The 18,715-nt window shown below is 30.3% G+C and overlaps 1 protein-coding gene across 2 annotated transcripts in view; it reads right to left on the reverse strand.

Annotated features, from left to right (window-relative positions):
* Window positions 1–4,785: 4,785 nt before the first annotated feature.
* The window catches only part of LOC129915328 (neuroligin-4, Y-linked), a 271,030-nt gene continuing 257,100 nt past the window's right edge, over window positions 4,786–18,715 (reverse strand). For both annotated transcript variants that reach the window (XM_055994818.1, XM_055994819.1), the window contains 5 exons: window positions 10,571–10,783; window positions 10,105–10,243; window positions 9,211–9,362; window positions 8,993–9,105; window positions 4,786–6,358 (listed from right to left, as the gene is read on the reverse strand). In XM_055994818.1, coding sequence (XP_055850793.1) covers window positions 5,457–6,358; window positions 8,993–9,105; window positions 9,211–9,362; window positions 10,105–10,243; window positions 10,571–10,783 — 1,519 coding nt within the window. In that variant the 3' untranslated portion in view covers window positions 4,786–5,456. The remainder of the gene's footprint in view (window positions 6,359–8,992; window positions 9,106–9,210; window positions 9,363–10,104; window positions 10,244–10,570; window positions 10,784–18,715) is intronic.

Consider the following 18,715-nt stretch of genomic DNA (forward strand, 5'->3'; position numbering starts at 1 on the left):
AATAAATTTTTAAAAATTTCCTCCGAGTTCATGGAGTGAGACATCAAATGAAAGGTCTTTTTAAGCCCTATTCATAACTTAAAACCAAAAGTTTTTTGGAGGCTTGGTTGCTGATTTATTAGCATCGAAACATATTTTTTCTTAAATTTGGAGGCTTGGTTGCTGATTTATTAGCATCGAAACATATTTTTTCTTAAATTCGGAGGACGGAGGCATACATATATCTGCGGACCAAAGTCTCGAAACGAGTGTTGGTTTTCAGATATGAGTTCACATTGACCAGTCCTATGCATTTAGGTAAAAAAATTACAAATTTATTTTTTTCAGTTTTTCGAGAAAAAATCAAGGTTAACCCCTTGCCGGCAAAAAATAAATTTTTAAAAACTTCCTCCGAATTCATCGAGTGAGACATCAAAAGAAAGGTCTTTTTAAGCCCTATTCATAACTTAAACCCAAAAGTTTTTTGGAGGCTTGGTTGCTGATTTATTAGCATCGAAACATATTTTTTCTTAAATTCGGAGGCATATATCATAGGACCAAAGCCTCGAAACGAGTTTTGGTTTTCAGATATGAGTTCACATTGACCAGGCCTATGCATTTAGGTTAAAAAAAATTACAATTTTATTTTTTTCAGTTTTTCGAGAAAAAATCAAGGTTAACCCCTTGCCGGCAAAAAATAAATTTTTAAAAATTTCCTCCGAATTCATGGAGTGAGACATCAAATGAAAGGTCTTTTTAAGCCCTATTCATAACTTAAAACCAAAAGTTTTTTGAAGGCTTGGTTGCTGATTTATTAGCATCGAAACATATTTTTTCTTAAATTCGGAGGCATATATCATAGGACCAAAGCCTCGAAACGAGTTTTGGTTTTCAGATATGAGTTCACATTGACCAGGCCTATGCATTTACATAGGGAAACAAAATTACAAATTTCTTTTTTTAGTTTTTCGAGGAAAAATCGAAACGTATTTATGCAGATATCGGAGGCAGAAATATCTGCGGACCTAAGTCTCGAAACAAGATTTGGTTTACAAATATAAGATCACAATGGGCCTTTGCATTTGGTTCAATAAAAAAAATTTATTTTTAAACTGATTACAAACTTACCAAGTTTGAATTTGAATTTAAATTATTGGTAATATATCGTCGGTACAAAGCCAAAAGCGCGAATCTGCATTTTTGCACATTTTTACTTTAAATAGTAATTAAACTTGTTAGAGGTCAATCCATTCACTGCGTCGACCCCAATGCTCCATCTGTTGCCTAGAAGCCTTAACTATCAATTTCTGTTGCTCGAGTTTCCATAAGTTTGCATGATTTTTCAAAATTTTGAAGCCATTTTTTTTTTCAAAACTACAATTTTGCAGACTCGTGGTTTTGGCTTTGTACCTACGATATCCGAACATTCATATGGCTTGGTTATGGCGTTACCTTTACCACTCTCCTGTTATCATTTTAAAAGTAAATAAAAATCCAATTTTTTGTATTTGTTTAATTTTTTTATTAAGTTTGTCCACGACTTTTATATTTTTGGTATTTTTTTTTTATTTTTGCTTCCACATAAACAATTTGAATTTTCGTGATTTTTTGTATCGTTATGGATTTATTAAGTTGTTTTCGGCTTGTTCCTAGCTTATAATGATAATGATTAGTTAGACTAATTTTTGTTCAATTTATATCTAACTGATCTTAAATTTATTGGTTTTTTTATATATATAAACACTCTTATGTAAACATAACTTTTTTTTTATTCTAATATTTATTTGATGGTGGAAAGATATTTACAATTCGTTTAATTTTTTTTTACTTTAGTTACATTTTTTTTTAATTTAAAGGTTAAAGATATAGGTTGTCAGTGACAAAAATGTATTTCGTTTGTTTTAATACAAAGATTAGGAGATTAAACCTAAACTCGAGTTTTTTTTTCGAAAACACATTTTTTTTTTTAAATTTATAATAACGTTCTAATAATTGTTTTCATTTTAACTTTTACATTTGCTTAGGTCTCGCAAATTCAGTCTTTGGAAGATTTACTCTTTGTTCACATTTTTGTTTTAAATATTTTTTGGTACCTACAGAATAAATTTAAAAGTATGAACAAAATTAAAAATAAATACATAACATATTTTACAACTATTGTATATTAGAACTGTGAAACACGATTGGATTTTTAACAAAAAAAATATTTTTTTTTTAAATTTTAAAGCGAAACTTCCATTTTTGCTAAAATATAATTTGTATTTGAATTTTGTTTCTTTTTTATAGATTTCGAAATTTTTGGTACGTATTTTCATTTTTCATTGTGTGGTCTCATTTTTTTAAAGTTTTATTTATATGTTTTTTTATGTGGTTAATCGATTGAACTAGGTTTTTTTTACAAAATATATAAAAGGGTTATGAGCACACATTTTAACTTCAAATATTGTTTATTAATAATTTTGTTTAGTTTGAATTATTTTAGTTTTATTTTTTTTTTGTTATTTTTTTTATTTTTGGAAAGAAGATCCATTAAAAAGGGACTAAATAAAATTTTCTAGAGACATTATATTTTTACACATCTTAAAGTCTACTATTATACATTTTGAATTTTTTATACAAATTTCATCTACATTTCAGACAGTTAACAAGTATTTAAGGAAAATTAAATTCAAAAGGTAGACTTTTCAAAACAATTTCAAAAAATTATTCAAGAAAAACAAAATTCTCAAACAAGGCTAGTACGCAGATCGAGATAAATTTTAGCTGACATATTATTTTTTTTCCATTTTTTCTTGACTTGTATCTCTTCCGCTAAAGTGTTACATTATAGAAAATATACAGTTAGAAACGAATGTGTGATTTTTTAGTTGAATCTGCGCTCAACTCGGCTGAGATTCTTAAATAAATTTTAGCTCAGCAAAATTTTTGAGAGGATTTTGTATGGGCGCCAAAGTTTATCTTGATCTGCGTACTAGGCTTAAGCGGGCAGATTTTAAGTTTTGTAGTCAATCAATGTGGTGTAGAATGTGATCCGTCACAGCAGAAATTTTAAAATCTGATGCAAGGATTTGGCGCTCCAAGCTTTAGATAAATTAGATACACCTCTTCTAACGTCTGAGGTTTGTATGAGTCTTAGCTTGGCCTCAATAGGTTTAAGCATTTTTCACTTTAGTTTCTTCTTCAAAGGAAAATAAACCCAAATTTGATATGGAAAAAACTTTAACATGAAAAATGTTTAAAACTCATACTGAAAGGTATTCCTTTTCATAAATTTTGAAAAATTCAAATTGTTTTTGAAAATTGGATATTTTTTATTCTTACAAGTTTTTGCTAATTTTCAAAAAAGAGACAGAATTTGTAGTTAGGTTGTAGGGAAAAATGGTGATTTCGTCTTTAAAAAATATCAGTTTCTTACTTGTTTAGGTAAACCTGGTTTTCACCAGTTTTGTGAAAAAAGAAGCACGGAGAAAAACGACTCACCTCGGAGCAAACCACTACATATTAGTCCAGTAATTTTAGGAATTTTTAAAACCTAATCTGCGTAAAAATTCCTAGTGGGCTGAATTTAGGTATATACTTTGTGTAAAGGTGTGAAAAATCAACTTTGATATCGTGATTGCTAAAAAAGTTTAAGGGTCAGAAGGTCACGAAAATCAGTTTTTTTTAATTATGTATTTATCAACAATAATTATCAACAATTATCTACAAATTTTAATAATGACCGCTGATGACCTCCGAGCATAAGATCGCGAAATATTTGCATAAAACTGATTTTCGTGACCTATTAACCCTTATAACTCTTTTAGCCGGCACGATATCAATTTTTGCACACCTTCATTACAAAGCTGTAATAAAGGTGTATACCAAAATTCAGCCCACTAGACATTTTTCCAATGATAAAACCTTAAATTACTGGATTGAATGTGTACAAAATCCAGACAAAACCAATTTTAAAAATTTTGAAGTTTCTTAACCGATATTTACATAGGTAGATAATTTAGTTCTCCAAAAAATAAATATAATCTGTAATATTTTTGTTTTCTTTTTGTACGAACTTTTTAATCCAACGAATTCAAACCCATTGGAATTGGATTGGATTGGAAATATTATGGTTTTTTGAGCTACCATAAGAAAAATCATTGACATTTCATTTGAAATTTTGAATAAAAATAATTCGGCTGCAGATTTGGTAGATACTGAATGTGATTTTTATTATTCTATTTTCCCCTAAGTAGTGCAGACTCTTGTAAATCGTAAATAATTTCTGGAGAGCTGAACAAGAGCAGAAGTGTTTATTAGGGTGGTCCTTATTTTACTCTTTTGCGAAAATTGAGTGCGGCGCCCCCTAAATATAGTCCAAAAAATTAATAAAAAAATACCCTTTTTTATCTCTAACCCTTCCTGGCCATATTTTGGTAAGAAGTTTTTGTTGGTTGTTACTAGAGCAGGGGTAATATTCTGTGTTAAGTGTTGGGTAAATGGCGGATGTTTGATCATTCATACGTAGGTATAATAGGTTTGATAGTATTATACCTACATACATTCTATGATACCGTATGAAAATAAAAAAGTAAAGAGGGCGCCACTGTTTTTTTTAAGAGGTTGTAAACAGTCGTTTGTTTCCTTTAAAAGCATTTATGATGAAATATCGAAAAAATTACAAAACTTCTCAATGAAATAGGGTCAGGAAGGGTTAGGAATAAAAATTTGAAAAAAAAAGTTAGGCATTTTGTTTTTCCTAAGGACCACCGTAGTCTTTATAAATTGAAATTGTGGTCATTGGCCAAGGGACGCGTTCAACGTTCATAGTGAAATTAAAAATTCTTAATAAAGCGATGTGTATTAAGTTCGTGAAATAAAACGTCAAAATAAGCAAATAAACCTTTTCTAAGACTCAAGCGATACTCAAGCTTACACAAAAAAGTAGATAGTAGTTCTACGAGAAACTTTTAAATCAATCCAATTTTTAAAAATTTAAATGTGTTGTTTAACATTTTCCTAATTTCAACTTAAACCCATATAATTTATAATGAACTTAAAGAATCAAACTTCCTGTCCGTTTTTTTTTTCACTAAACACTGAATTATTAAATCCTTCTAAATTTATATTTACAACATTTTGTTATACATACAAACATTATATTCACTCGAATTATTAAATAACTCAAAATTATATAAATAACCTATAAACATTTCACAAATATCTACCTAAATTTTAGACAAGGAGTTATGATTTATGTTTTATAAGTGACAATAATTTGACTAACAGTATTACCCCATAAAAAAAATTCACATTTTTTGTTTTTATCTCACTACTTTTATGTTATAACAATTTACAGTCGAAATCTATAAATTTTCTATATAAACAAAAATTAAAACAAAATAAATCTGTACAAATTAAAATTATTTCTTTTTTTTTTGTTGAAAAATTAAGATAATCAGTTACAAATCACATTTAAAACGTACGGTTAATTAATGTCACACTCTTAGTTCATCCATGATACTTTGGTTCGTCTGATTACTTTGGTTGCTCATCCCTGACTGTTTCATGCAACTTTTTTTTGTTAACGTCCCACACTGATTGCCCATAACTTGTAAGGCATGCGAGGGTGGCATCATTCCGCCTCCGCCACCACCACCTCCACCGCCATCTGGAACGGATTTCATGTGCTTCGGTGGAGGTGGCGCTCGGTGTGGAATGTCGGCGAATTCTGGCGGAGGAAGTTGATGATGTTGCATGGGATGATGGTGGCCCAACATTGTGCCTGGATCACTCTTTGTGTGTATTGTTAGCGTTTCTAAGTCACCGCAAATGTTATTAGGCATTTGACCATTCTCGTTGCGCTTCTTCGTTTGATTTCGGGGCTCGTTCAATCGAGTCTTGTCCCTTTGGTAGTAGACGCCGGCAAAGATAAGGACGTTCAATATTAGGAGACTACAGCCGATCGCTATTGTGACACTAAGTGCTGTGCTATAGGCAGCGAAGCCATCCTCTTGGGGAGATGTTGTACTATGGCCACCCGGACCTCCGCCTTCGTCCATCAAATCCATTGGATCCAGTGAATGAGGAACTTTTTGGTTGTACCGACTGCTGGAGCTGTTGTTGTGGTGCAACGAGGACGATGGCGATGATAAATTGAGTAGTGAAAATACTTGGGACGTGAATATGGTGTAGTTTGATTGTGTTCGACCACCCAGAGGGGGATTTAATGGTTTAACTGTTGGCTCTGCTTGTTGCGCGGCAATAGGATCATCATCGTCAAGCTGATGATGCGATGCGGGCACATCATCACCACCCGGCTTATGTAAATCTGGTATTAAGTTCAGCCAGAACGATAATCGGTGCGCTCGATAATGGTTTTTTAATTTCGGTTTTGTATCTGTAAACGAGAAAAAGCAGTGTGTGAGTGACGTCGAGAAATGAGACTCTAAATTGGTTTGAAAATCACTGAGCGGTTTTGTTCTGGTGGACATAAAAGTATTAAATTTATTATCTGATAAAAGAATTTAATGTTTAACTAAAAAAAGAAACTTTAAAGAATATGTAAAATGACACTGAATTAAGTCTCATTTAATAGTCTATTAAACATTGTGCAAAATGGAGGGAAGACAAAATTGATTATTGCATTTGAGGGCCATTTTGTGATACGAAACTTAAATATTTTAGTTGATCATAAACTTTTCTTTATGGTTTATTTTTTTCTCTTCGTAAACCGGCAACAAAGTATTTATTTTGAACTTAAAAGATTAAGTTTCGTTTCAGCAAACGGCTCCAAGTGCTTTATTAATAAATTTTTACTTGTTTATATCTAATATCGTCTTCCAATTCTGAGTCAGGGATGAACTCGGCAAATGCGATTGTCGATAGTTGAGTGTCAAAAACCTACAAAATGTCGTTTATTGACTATAAACATGATTGAAATTTGACGACACCTGATGAAATACAGTTCCCATGTTCTGTAACTTTTATTACTGGCTATAAAATATTTGAATGACTTTAAAATCCATTTTATCTCATCAAAATAAAAAAATTCGTTCAAAATCATTTCTTAATTCATAAATTCTGAATTTGAAAGAAATGTTGAAAAAACGTTTACCGCCAGTGATAAAGTTATAAAACAGGGGCCCAGGTTAAAAACTATTTTGAAAATTAAAACAAATAATTTTTGGACCAAAATTAACGGTACCTTTTATATTATTAAAATAGAAAATGGCAACAATTTTGTTAAAAAAAGTAATGTTTAAGTTTATATATAATATAAAATATATTTTTTGGCCTATATACAAAAAATCTGTTATAGAACCGTTTTCTTGGTTTATTTCGATTTTCTCCTAAATTACTAACCAATTAGGTAGAAATTAAAATATTTATAAAAAAGTAATATTAAGTAATATTAAAATGTGTCCAAATTTCAAAATCCTCTGTGTTGGATTTTTTTTAATACCTATTTCAATTTTATTATTTTTGAAAAATCATTTTTTTGAAAAAGAGATGAAATTTTATTTTTATTTGTCAGATCATAATCTTTTAAGAATCACAGTACACATACAAAATTTTCAAAATATGACAATTTGGCGACCAATGTCAGCTACCGAAATTCGTATTTCTTTAATTACCGACGAAAAACGCACAAAAACGGAAAAACCACGCACACCACTAATTTTTTAACAAAAATTCACCATTTTCCGCGACGAAACACGAAGAAAATTTGTTATTTTTTAATTTATAATTTTTTCAAATGACATTTTATAAATTAAAACAAAAACAAATTTCCTGTTTACTGCGATTGAAATATAAAAAATTAAAGGCCGACCTGACAGATTGGTGACCATTTTTGACAAACAAATTTTGACAACGTTCGGAAGATATTACTTTATTATGTGTACTGTTACTGTGTTTAAGAATAACATATCAAATTTTTTTGAAAAATTTTGTGAAATTTTCAGTCGTTCATTTTATTTCTGTTGATTTAGATTTGTAACTTTAATGTGGACCAAAGAACTTTCAATTATTTTTGTGAATTGGGTTAAAAATTTAGCTGTGGAAAAATGATTGACACTCTTGACGTGAAAAGACAAATTTCCAGATTTTAAAAATTAAATTCTGATCTGGGAGCAGGTTAAATTTGTATGTTCAGAGGAAGGTCAAAATCTGGAAATTAAGAATTAAGAAATTTAAAAAAAGCAATACAACACTTCGAGTAAACGTTAAGGAAAAATAAATATTTTAAAATTTATTTCACTTTATCAATGACGGAAAAAGTTGTCAATGGAAATGTTAACGAAAAATGAAACTCATTAGGCACAGGTGCTGGAAGTATATTTATGTTACTGTAGACAATATAATCTTGTTAAAACTATTAATTCTTTTGTTTTGCGACTTCAATTCACTAAAGATAAATAATTGTATTTTAAACACACTTGTTTTTTTTTTTTAATTTATTTAATTTATTACTAAACAAAAAATTACGTAAAACCCGAAATTTTTTTATTTAGATAAAATTAGCCATTTAAAGCTGTAATATGTGTCTGTATCAAATTTCCCAGAAAGATATTAGATTTTATTCATATTAAAAAGTTAACTTCATTTATCATTTGGCCAAAACCTAATATTAAAATCGACATTAGCCTCATCTTTTAACTAGAATTAAAATGCATTTAAGGATTAACTAATGTTTATTTTAATAATGTCTAAAATTATTTTTTTGCTTCAAAAAAAAATTATGTAGGTAGACAGAAAAAAAATTCAAAATTTATGTAGACAAAAAAACTTTGATAAATCGATAAAAACCCGGTGACCTTTTGCCATCAAAATAAATTATAATAATAATTAAATCCTTTTCAAAAGTTTCTTTCAAAGTCAACGATGAACAAAAAAAAAAAAAATAATAATAAAGTTGTTGCCATTATCCTAATCAAAAAATAAAGCTATCCGGTAAAAGTCAAAGAGAAACCCAAACAAAACGAAGAGGATTTGGGAACGATTTAATTTATTATCAAAACAAAAAGCTTACCAAAATTTAAATATTTTTTATGAACACTTTCGTATGCAGTCCATTCAACAGTTTTATATCTACTTCTTTCTTGTCTGCTGCCATGTTCCCCTTCCATTTGTTCATTTGGATTCCTTTTGTATATTGTGATGATGCAAAGAGAATATCAAAGAAAACAGAACAAACATAATACAATCCCAATTAAAAGTCTGTTTTTGAAAAGATTTCAATAAACTTACCCTTTTCGTACAAAATTGGACCAATACAGCATTACAATTTCCGACAGACCAATTTCAGACTTTGTGTAGTTTTTGCTAAAGTGGTGGAGTCCACCCACTAGGGGTGCTCCAAAAACGTACGGCAGCTCCTCGCCGTGAATACATCCTTGTCTCTGGAAAGAAAGCAAGCAAATGCAAGATAAAACAATAGATATTTTAAATGACTTCCAATGTGTATTGTGTTGAACGGATGTCGATGTACAATTCCAATGACTGTTATCCTTGTTTTAGAAATAAAGGTTTATTCAAGTCTTTCTTTATGCTTGACTGTATATTTCGTTTGAAAACACACTTCAGGTTGAGTTTGTTTCTGCTGTTCTCTCGGTAACGAGAAAGAACTTTTCTTTTATTGCAAAAATCACCATAAGGCGAAGGCGTGTGTCGAAATAAAATTTAATATAATTCAAAAGGATCGAATTCTGGTATATGTAGGTACCTTAGTTCGTTTTCCAAAGAACTACATAAAAGGAAATACAAGCATATTAAGACAATAATTGGAAAATTCGAAACTGAATAGGTTCGGTCGTTGTTGGTGAGTTCTGGCAACATCAGAAGGCATGTTTGCAGAATGTTTCAACGCATCTCTTTGTATGAATTTTCGTCTGTCCTCTGTAATTGGGGGAAATTATTGTTGATTCGACACAATATGTGATGTCATGCGGTGAACCTAGGTCTAGGTATCTATGTGGCAAATAGCAATGTGCATCTCTAAACATGAAGTTTTCTTTACCTATAGCCTCTTACTATCGTTACCTATAGGTATCTGCGATGCAAGCTACTTTTGTTTGTATGAGTATGTTTGTGTGTATTAGTGGTTTGTTCAAGTATACCACAGGCATATAGGTAGTGCCTTACCTGTGGGAAATCTCCATATTTGGTTTGATAATCGAACACGTACAAATAGGAATTCCTGTGGTCAGCTGAATGTAAATCTACAGTTTGTGCAGCTGGTGCAACAACCTGAGCGTCACTAAGTGCTTCCAATGTTTCATCTCTGTAAAAAGAAAACAAAAACAAAAGGAATATGCAAGTTGTAAAATGATAAAGCAATTATAATTAAGAAAATAATATTGTAGCATTTTTAATTGAATTAAATTTTCATTAAATTGATGTGAAATTGTTCTTTACTATAAAACCGTAAAACATAAAAACTATGGTCCGAATTTAGATGCTTTTGTCTATCAATAGTTTAAATATACCTACCGAAATTTGTTATTTTAAACTTAATTCTTTGGAATACTATTCAACAATGGAATTTTTCAATTTCATAGATATCTAATCTTCTCTTCAAGTTTGATTGAGTAATTTAAATAAGATTTACCTGATATTTATTGGATGCTGTACTGGCCGCTCCCAATCTGTATACTCGTTGACAATAGTCGCAAAGATTTCATTTAAATGATACGTATAAGTGTTACGGACATAGGCCTTTAGAATTTTTGATCGTCTATCAGCTTCGATACCATATTGAACGTCTCCCGAATTGAATGAAAAGAAAGCTTCTGCGCGTGTTACTCCTGCCATGAGATCATACCTTAAAAGAATTAAACAAAAAACAAAAATATTAAAAAAGTTATTGATATAATATGAAGAAGGAGCAATAAACTAAAATTATATTTCTTTGTAGTTCATACCAATAAAGGTAATTGTGCGAACTAGCTTACACCGGCAGGCACACAAAAAAAAAAGTGTCATGTACCAGGAACCAGCTTTATTTTTATATATGTTTTTGGACCCGCTGAATCCGAATTTCAAATTTGTTTTGCCCGGTCACCCTCCAGTTTTGAGAAAAATGCAAAAAAGACCCAAAAAAGGCAAAAACATCCTTGATTTTAGTTTTTATTCCTTTTACTTAAAACTGGAGGGTGACAGGGCCAAACGGACTTGAAATTCCGATTCCAAAAACATATAGAAAAATAGGTCTGGTTCCTGGTACATGACACTTTTTTTTTTTTTGTGTGACGCTGAACAGAGGGAAATTTTTTGACATGTGTATTGAATGAGAAATTTATCCTTCCTGAAATTTAGCTGTGTGAATTGGATTAGATTTTTGACGTGGCTAAATATTTTTTTTTTAATTTAAGACTTCTGAAAATTTATAATTTGACCTATCTAGTATCAAAAATGTATGCTCGCATAAATGTTTAACCCAATTCTCAGTGTTAAAAATTTTATTGTTCATTTTTTGTTACTTTTTCAATTTGTATGCAGTTTAAAACATATTTAAGATTACAAAAAACACATTTTATTTACAATAAACAATAAAGGTACTATAGGGCAAGTTTAAATGACAGTTTTTTCAAAATAAAGAACACATTTAAAAAAAAAATAACTTTTCGATACAAAAAAAAAAAAAACAATCAAAATGTTTTCTTCGAAAAATAATTTGTTTTTTAAACGATTAATTATTTTTTTTGAAAAATTGTTTCTTAGGTTGATTTCTATTAACTTTTTATTTTGATACCAAAGTTTTTAGGCATTTGAATTTTAAATAAATGTATAAAAATATTTTTATTTTTAAACGGTTTTAACGATTTTCGAAACAAAAAATAATTATATTTAGGAGACATTTAATGGCATGCCTACTAGGTTTGAAGTCAAAATAACTCAAACAGATTGTTTTTTTTTTTTAGCCACTATAGGACATTAAAAATGTTTGTTTTTAAAAAAATTCTAAATGTTACCCCAACTCAAAATTATTTTAAAGTGAAGGGATACCTTTCATTTCATAAAAAAAACAACCTTTGAATAAATTATTTCTTATTACCTATTATTTAATTTTATTTTATGTTACTCTTGTAATTTGTCTATTTCAACTACATAAAAAAAGACACCTTTTCGCCTTATATTTTTAAATGAATGATTCTCAATATTAATGCAACATCTAGACCGGAATTTATAGGTTAAGCTTTTAATTTACAGGGTGTTTTGTAACTATTTAATTATTGCTCTCCTATTTCCTAAAAAAAAAAACATTTTTCCGTCAAATATTAAATTTGATATTTATGGCCAAATTTTATAAGTATGCTTTTATTTTAGACAGGTTCCCGCCAGTGTTGCCAGAATATTTTAGAGGCAAGGAGCCGTTTTGCCGATTTTGAAAAATAGTCGCTTTCCAAAATAGTCCAAAAAACGCAGACAATTTTTGAAGTTATACTTCTTATGGGGGGGTGGGTATGAAAATTTACTTTTTGACAAGAATGTCAAAGGGATTATGACGCGATCACCCTGGGTACAGTATAGAGTAGGCAGTACTTTAGTATTTACAAATGCAGTACGCCGCAGTACGGCAAACATAAAACACACAACACGTTGCAAGTTACATGTTTCATGTGGCAAGTTGCATGTGGCAAGTTGTATGTGGCAAGTTGCATGTGGCAAGTTGCATGTGGCAAGTTGTATGTGGCAAGTTGCGTGTGGCAAGTTACATGTGGCAAGTTGCATGTGGCAAGTTGCATGTGGTAATTTCCATGTGGCAAGTTGCCAGGGTTGCAAAAAGCTCACATTTCAGCTCAGCTCACAGCTCAGCTCAAATTTGAGCTAGCTCACTTTTGAGCTAGGTACCATAGCTTAGCTCATTAGAGCTGAGCTGAAAGTGAGCTGAGCTGAAAGTGAGCGCCCTCAACTTCCAACGCTTATATCTCGGAATTTTGAAGAAAATAAAAAAAAAATTTTTTTTAATGCCAAAAGGTAACCTACATTTGGGTACAACTCTCATCCCTGTAGGTCCACGCGTTCTCAAACCGGGAGAACTTAAAAAAAAAACAAAATAGGCACGATTCTGAAAAAATAGGCATGATGTGGCGGTTTAACATGGAAGCCGATTTTTTTAAAATCTGACAATGTGCAAAGAGTAGGCCCATGACACAAGCTATCATTTGGCATCACTCCCAATAATTGCTCTCAAGCGGTTTAGCTTCCAGGAGCGTTCAAAGATTCGGGGATTTTTCGAAAAAAAATTTTACCCCAACTTTCAAACGCGATTTTCTCGGAATTTTGAAAAAAAAATCGAAAAACCGGATTATACCACTATCGGGTAGCTGAGAATATAACCTTTCATACGGAACTACCCCCATGTCTCTAGGTCAAAGCGTTCCAACGCCTATATCGCGGAATTTTGAAGAAAATGAAAAAAAATTTTTGATGCCAAAAGGTAGCGGGGACTCTAACCTACATTTGGGTACAACTCTTATCCCTGTAGGTCCACGCGTTCTCGAACCGGGAGAACTTAAAAGTAAAAAAAAAAATAGTCACGATTCTGAAAAAATAGGCATGATGTGGCGGTTTAACATGGAAGGCGATTTTTTTAAAACCTGACAATATGCAAAGCGTAGGCCCATGACACAAGCTATCATTTGGCATCACTCCCAAAAATTGCTCTCAAGCGGTTTAGCTTCCAGGAGCGTTTAAAGATTCGGGGATTTTTCGAAAAAAAAAATTTACCCCAACTTTCAAACGCGATTTTCTCGGAATATTTTACTAAAAAAATAGAAATATACCTATTTACTATTAAAAAAACCAAGAGAAAAGATCACGAAAAATTATTTGTTTTATTTATAAAAATATCCATGTGTTAAAATAATTCCATTAATAACTAGAACCAAACATCTTAAGCTATGGTGTTTTATAAAAGTTTAAAATATCTTCATATTTCATTATACTTTCCAAATAAAAATCAATGTATCCTGTCACCCATCACAGCTCAGCTCAGCTCAGCTCACTTTACCTTAGCTCACCCAACAGCTCAGCTCAACCATCAGCTCAGCTCACTTTCAGCTTAGCTCAAATGAGCTGAGCTATGGTACATAGCTCAAAAATGAGCTAGCTCAAAATTTGAGCTGAGCTCAGCTCACTTTTGAGCTTTGTAGCAACCCTGAAAGTTGCATATTGCTACTACTAGTGCTGAAGCACACACAATTCTCATAAAATTACCATATCGCACATTTTATGTGCAATTCGTTTACTTTCGTTAAGCATATACCGTACGTTCTGAACCGCACACCATGAGTAAATTTCTCAGAATAAATTGAAAACTACATGGACGCAAGGAGAATGAAAGAATTAATTTATTGTTCACTTGATAAAAATGTAAAAAAACGAAGTGTGGATTAATTAATTTAAAAATAAAATTTAAAAATATCAAATGAAATTCATTTACATATACTGAATGAGAAGTATAACTTCAGTCGCGTGTACATGTGTACACACACCCTTTTTTTTTTTGGTATCAGATTTTTGATTTTATTTTAGTTTTCAGATAACTTTTGCTAAGCACACTTCAAGTATCTATAATTTTAATTGTATTTCAATTTTAATGATATATTCTGGCTTTCGTGGTCATTTACGGATGTGAAATTAAATTTGTAATACATAAAAATGAAAAATGTATGCAAATTGGTTGTATCTGTTCACATCTCTGGTGGATTTTTGTTGTAAAATGCTTGGATTTTAAAGGAGCCTCGAATCGTCCAAAATTAAAAGAGCCAAACTCCTATAAATCGGAAATCAAAATTTAAAGGAGCAAGTGAAATGTTCAAGGAGCCTATTTGGCGATTGATAGCCGACTCTGGCAACACTAGTTCCAGCTTAAATTTTATTTGTTAAATTGAACATAAAGAAAACACAATCTCATAAATAGAAAATTCTTTAATCTTACATTAAGTAGACACGTTAATGTTCTCTACCAAGAACTCTTTGGTTCTACCTAACATGCTTTTTTTCGATATTCGATATTTGTATCCTCATCAAAACTTGACATTTATTTTTGGAATTTTACAGTAAAATATTATATTTATATTTCAATCGTTTTTCATAATGCTATGTTGATGTTATTGACATTAAGCTTTTACAAAGCTGAAGGATAAAATATGTATGTATTTGTGCTTGTTCTTTATTCTGAATAATATGTAAATACGTATGTCAATTTTTTTTTACTTAAATAGACATTGATTATTTATAAGACTGGCTTCTACTGACCTTATCCAACAACTTTCATTCGGTATCTTTGAATAATATTGAAGGTTAAAGTTATTTGGTTAACAACTGATGTAAAATAAAAAATGAAACAATATTCCATACATGTAAGATTGTACATTGACAGTAATGGGTGTTATTAAAAAGGACTTAGTGTAAGAGTTTGATATTGCATTATTGAAAAACAAATAAAAATGTGTCACAAAACGTAAGTGACGAGAACAACTAAATTAAATAAACTTCAATTTCGAATGAAATCAATAAGATAAGACATAAGAGGTCCTTGTTTAAGGAACTTTATGTCACTTTTTGTAAATCAAGGTTTCAGCTTTCCAATCTTTCAGAACTTTATTCTTTTCATTATGATTACATTATACCAATACATATAAACTGATGTTAACAAAACCCTTTCGGAACAGTCTTTCGAATAATTCCAATTAATTTGCATGCAAATATTGAAATATACTAATGTGAGTATAAAATACGGGGAAATAATTTAAAATTGCATCGCTATCTCCACCAAATATTAGGATAATCTTAATCAATATAAAATAATTATGCTTGATTTTTGTCAATAACTAAAAGTGAATTCTTATTTATAGACATAACTTCTGATACTGGAATATCAGAAGGAACAGTGAAGATAATTTTCAAAAAACATATTTATATCTTAAATAATATTGATGCCAAAAACACTTCATTTTGTATGAAATCTCGAAATACATTCATACCATTGGAAAGCTTTCATTTTTAAATACCAATAAGATTATCAATTCCCAGATCCAGGGTAAAAATTCACCAGCAAACTGAAAACAAACGAATCCCATAATCTTTAAAAACATTTCCTTTTAATCATTATAGTACAAAGAAATAAACTCCTGGTCTTATCATCATTGTTTCGTCAAGTCATAAAATGTATGTATGTATTTATAGTGTAGGTTTGTGTACTTGTGCCTACTCAAAACATCCCTGAAGCTTCTAGTTCCATTGGTCATGAAAAAAAAAGACATTAAAACTTAGACGCCTCCTGCTATCAGATATAATTCCATTTCGTCTGAAAATATCTCAAATATACACAACACGAAAGGATTTTATTCGTCAATCTACGACATCCGTTCCTAATGCCATGTTGTTTGATTGTTTCAATAGTTAATTGCTAAAACATTGCTCCATCTAACGATTTTATCTTCTCTTCCTCCTCTTGGTCTCTCAATTACTCTACCGGTTATTTGAAAATAATTAATGAAGACCATTCATAATAATAAATGTAAAGAGTTGTTTCAAAATGTTCAGATTAAATAACCTTCACCAAAAAGAGACTAGGATCCGTGTTTTCACCTTAATGAAATATTCATAATAAAATGCTGTATTTCATTCGTTGAATTTTAATGTTCCCCCTAAGAATGATTTCCTGTTAAAATGATGATTTATTTAAGACACAATAAATGCTAAGCAAACTAAAGTATTTGTCATTCCAAAAAGAACAAGAAGATAATAATATAGCAGCTAAGTCTGGCGAGGATGTCATTAAATTCAAAACAAGCAACGGTAATAAACAGGAAATGCTTAGGAGAATTTTCATCTTTGGTACTTTTTTTAAATTTTTTTTGGTGAACCGAAATAGGGATGGTTAATTTGAAATAAAGTTGAGATTATATTGAAATTTTTATGCGATCGATTGTTTCAGGCAGTTTTTGATTTTTGAAAATTCAAATACATAACAAAAGAAAAAATAATAAAAGTTATTTTTATTTTAAGTGGAGCGATTGAACCGGGAAAAATATCCGCTATGAATAAGAATGGGAGCCACTTTCGACTTATAGGATTATGTATTCGATAGCCAAAAAATCCCTTAAAGTACTTTTTGGTAACAAAGTTACCAAAACTATAATAAAAAAATCTAATTATATTTTGTTTATTTGTATTTGTTTTGTATTAAATTTGTATTTGTTTCAACAGAATTTATGAACCTGAAGAGATTTTAATTTTTTTTTAAATTTGGGTTTATTTATTAACACTGACGACTACAAAAATGAAATTGTACACTGTGGCGTATACGTGCTCTTTTTTGTATTTATTATTATGAGAGAAGCGGAAACGGTGGATCAAGCTAGAAATTTTATGCTCATGTATTCTGGCAATATGACACATAATTTTAAAGTTTTATATAATGCTGAACATAATAAGAATTTATACAACCACTCTTAAAGAACCAAAAGAGTTTATACAAATATCTAAGATAAAAAGGTTTTTTTTTATGGACAGAAATGTTAAGTTAGATTATATAATTTAAATTTTGTGCATGAGTTATCGAATTTTTCAATGTCAAGACATATAAATACAACTCTTTTAACTGTCAAGATGCAGATTTTTTAAATTCAGGTTGTAAAAACCGCTTCAATCATGTTCTATAGGTAGTTAAATTATGCTTCCGCTGCTCCGAAATTAAATTTAAGTTATAAAATCGAACTTTTCATTCTTCTCCAAAGAACAAATTTAGATAGTGAAATTAACTGTTTTGGTTCTAAGGCCTCCCATTTCCAAAATTTTCTCACATTAAAAAAAAAATTCTTAAAAAAATTTTATTCGATACGTGATAGACAAAATTTCCAAAAAATTCATCGAACAACTTTCAAAAATTAAGTTTTTCACACAAAATCAAAAATTAGGTTTATCAGTATAACGGCTCTCTAAACGGTTCCATTTAGAAAATTTTTAAAATTTTTTTCTTGGGACTCTCATTATAACATTTTAATTTAAACAAAAGAACTGATATTAATATTGCATTTATAAAGTTTAATTTTCAAAATCACTGCAGTTGTTTTCGAAAAAAAGTCTCCAAAAAACCCTTTCCTGAAAGTCTTCAAAAACTGCTATCATTGAATCACTAATTATTCGAAGCTGATTTACTAACCAAAGTTTGAGGTGAATCAACCCATACCTACAATGCCGTCTTTACCATAAGGGCACACGGGGACCGTGCCCAGGGCCCCCATTCTCAGGGGGGCCCCGAAGGAACGAATATTATTTTCTCAAAACATTTTTGTCGGTCAGACCATCTACCAAAAAATTTTAGTTTTTATATGGCACCCAAACAATCAAATAAATTTTTTTCTACACCTATACGGAAAATATATGTTTTCAAAAAGAAAACAAACTATGTGGCGTTGTATGCGGACAAAATTTTAAATCCAAACCATAAAACCCAAATTCAATTTTCAAAAAAAAAATAAGGCAATAATATTTTCAAAAAACAAGAAAAATACCTTTTTTTTCACTGTAGGTAAGATTATTTATTATTTATTAATAAAAACAACGAATTCTCTTCCATTATCTTTTTCGTTAAATAATAATTTCGTTTGAAGTTTGCAAAACTGTCAAATTTGTAGTGCGTGTTAAAATCAGTGTAAAAATATGAGTAAAAAGACGAAAAAGAATCAATTCGTCGGCAAAAAACATCAATACTTTTTCCGTTGGAAAACGTTTGAGAAAA

Source organism: Episyrphus balteatus, chromosome 3, assembly GCF_945859705.1.
Source record: "Episyrphus balteatus chromosome 3, idEpiBalt1.1, whole genome shotgun sequence".
Classification (NCBI taxonomy): Eukaryota; Metazoa; Arthropoda; class Insecta; order Diptera; family Syrphidae; genus Episyrphus; species Episyrphus balteatus.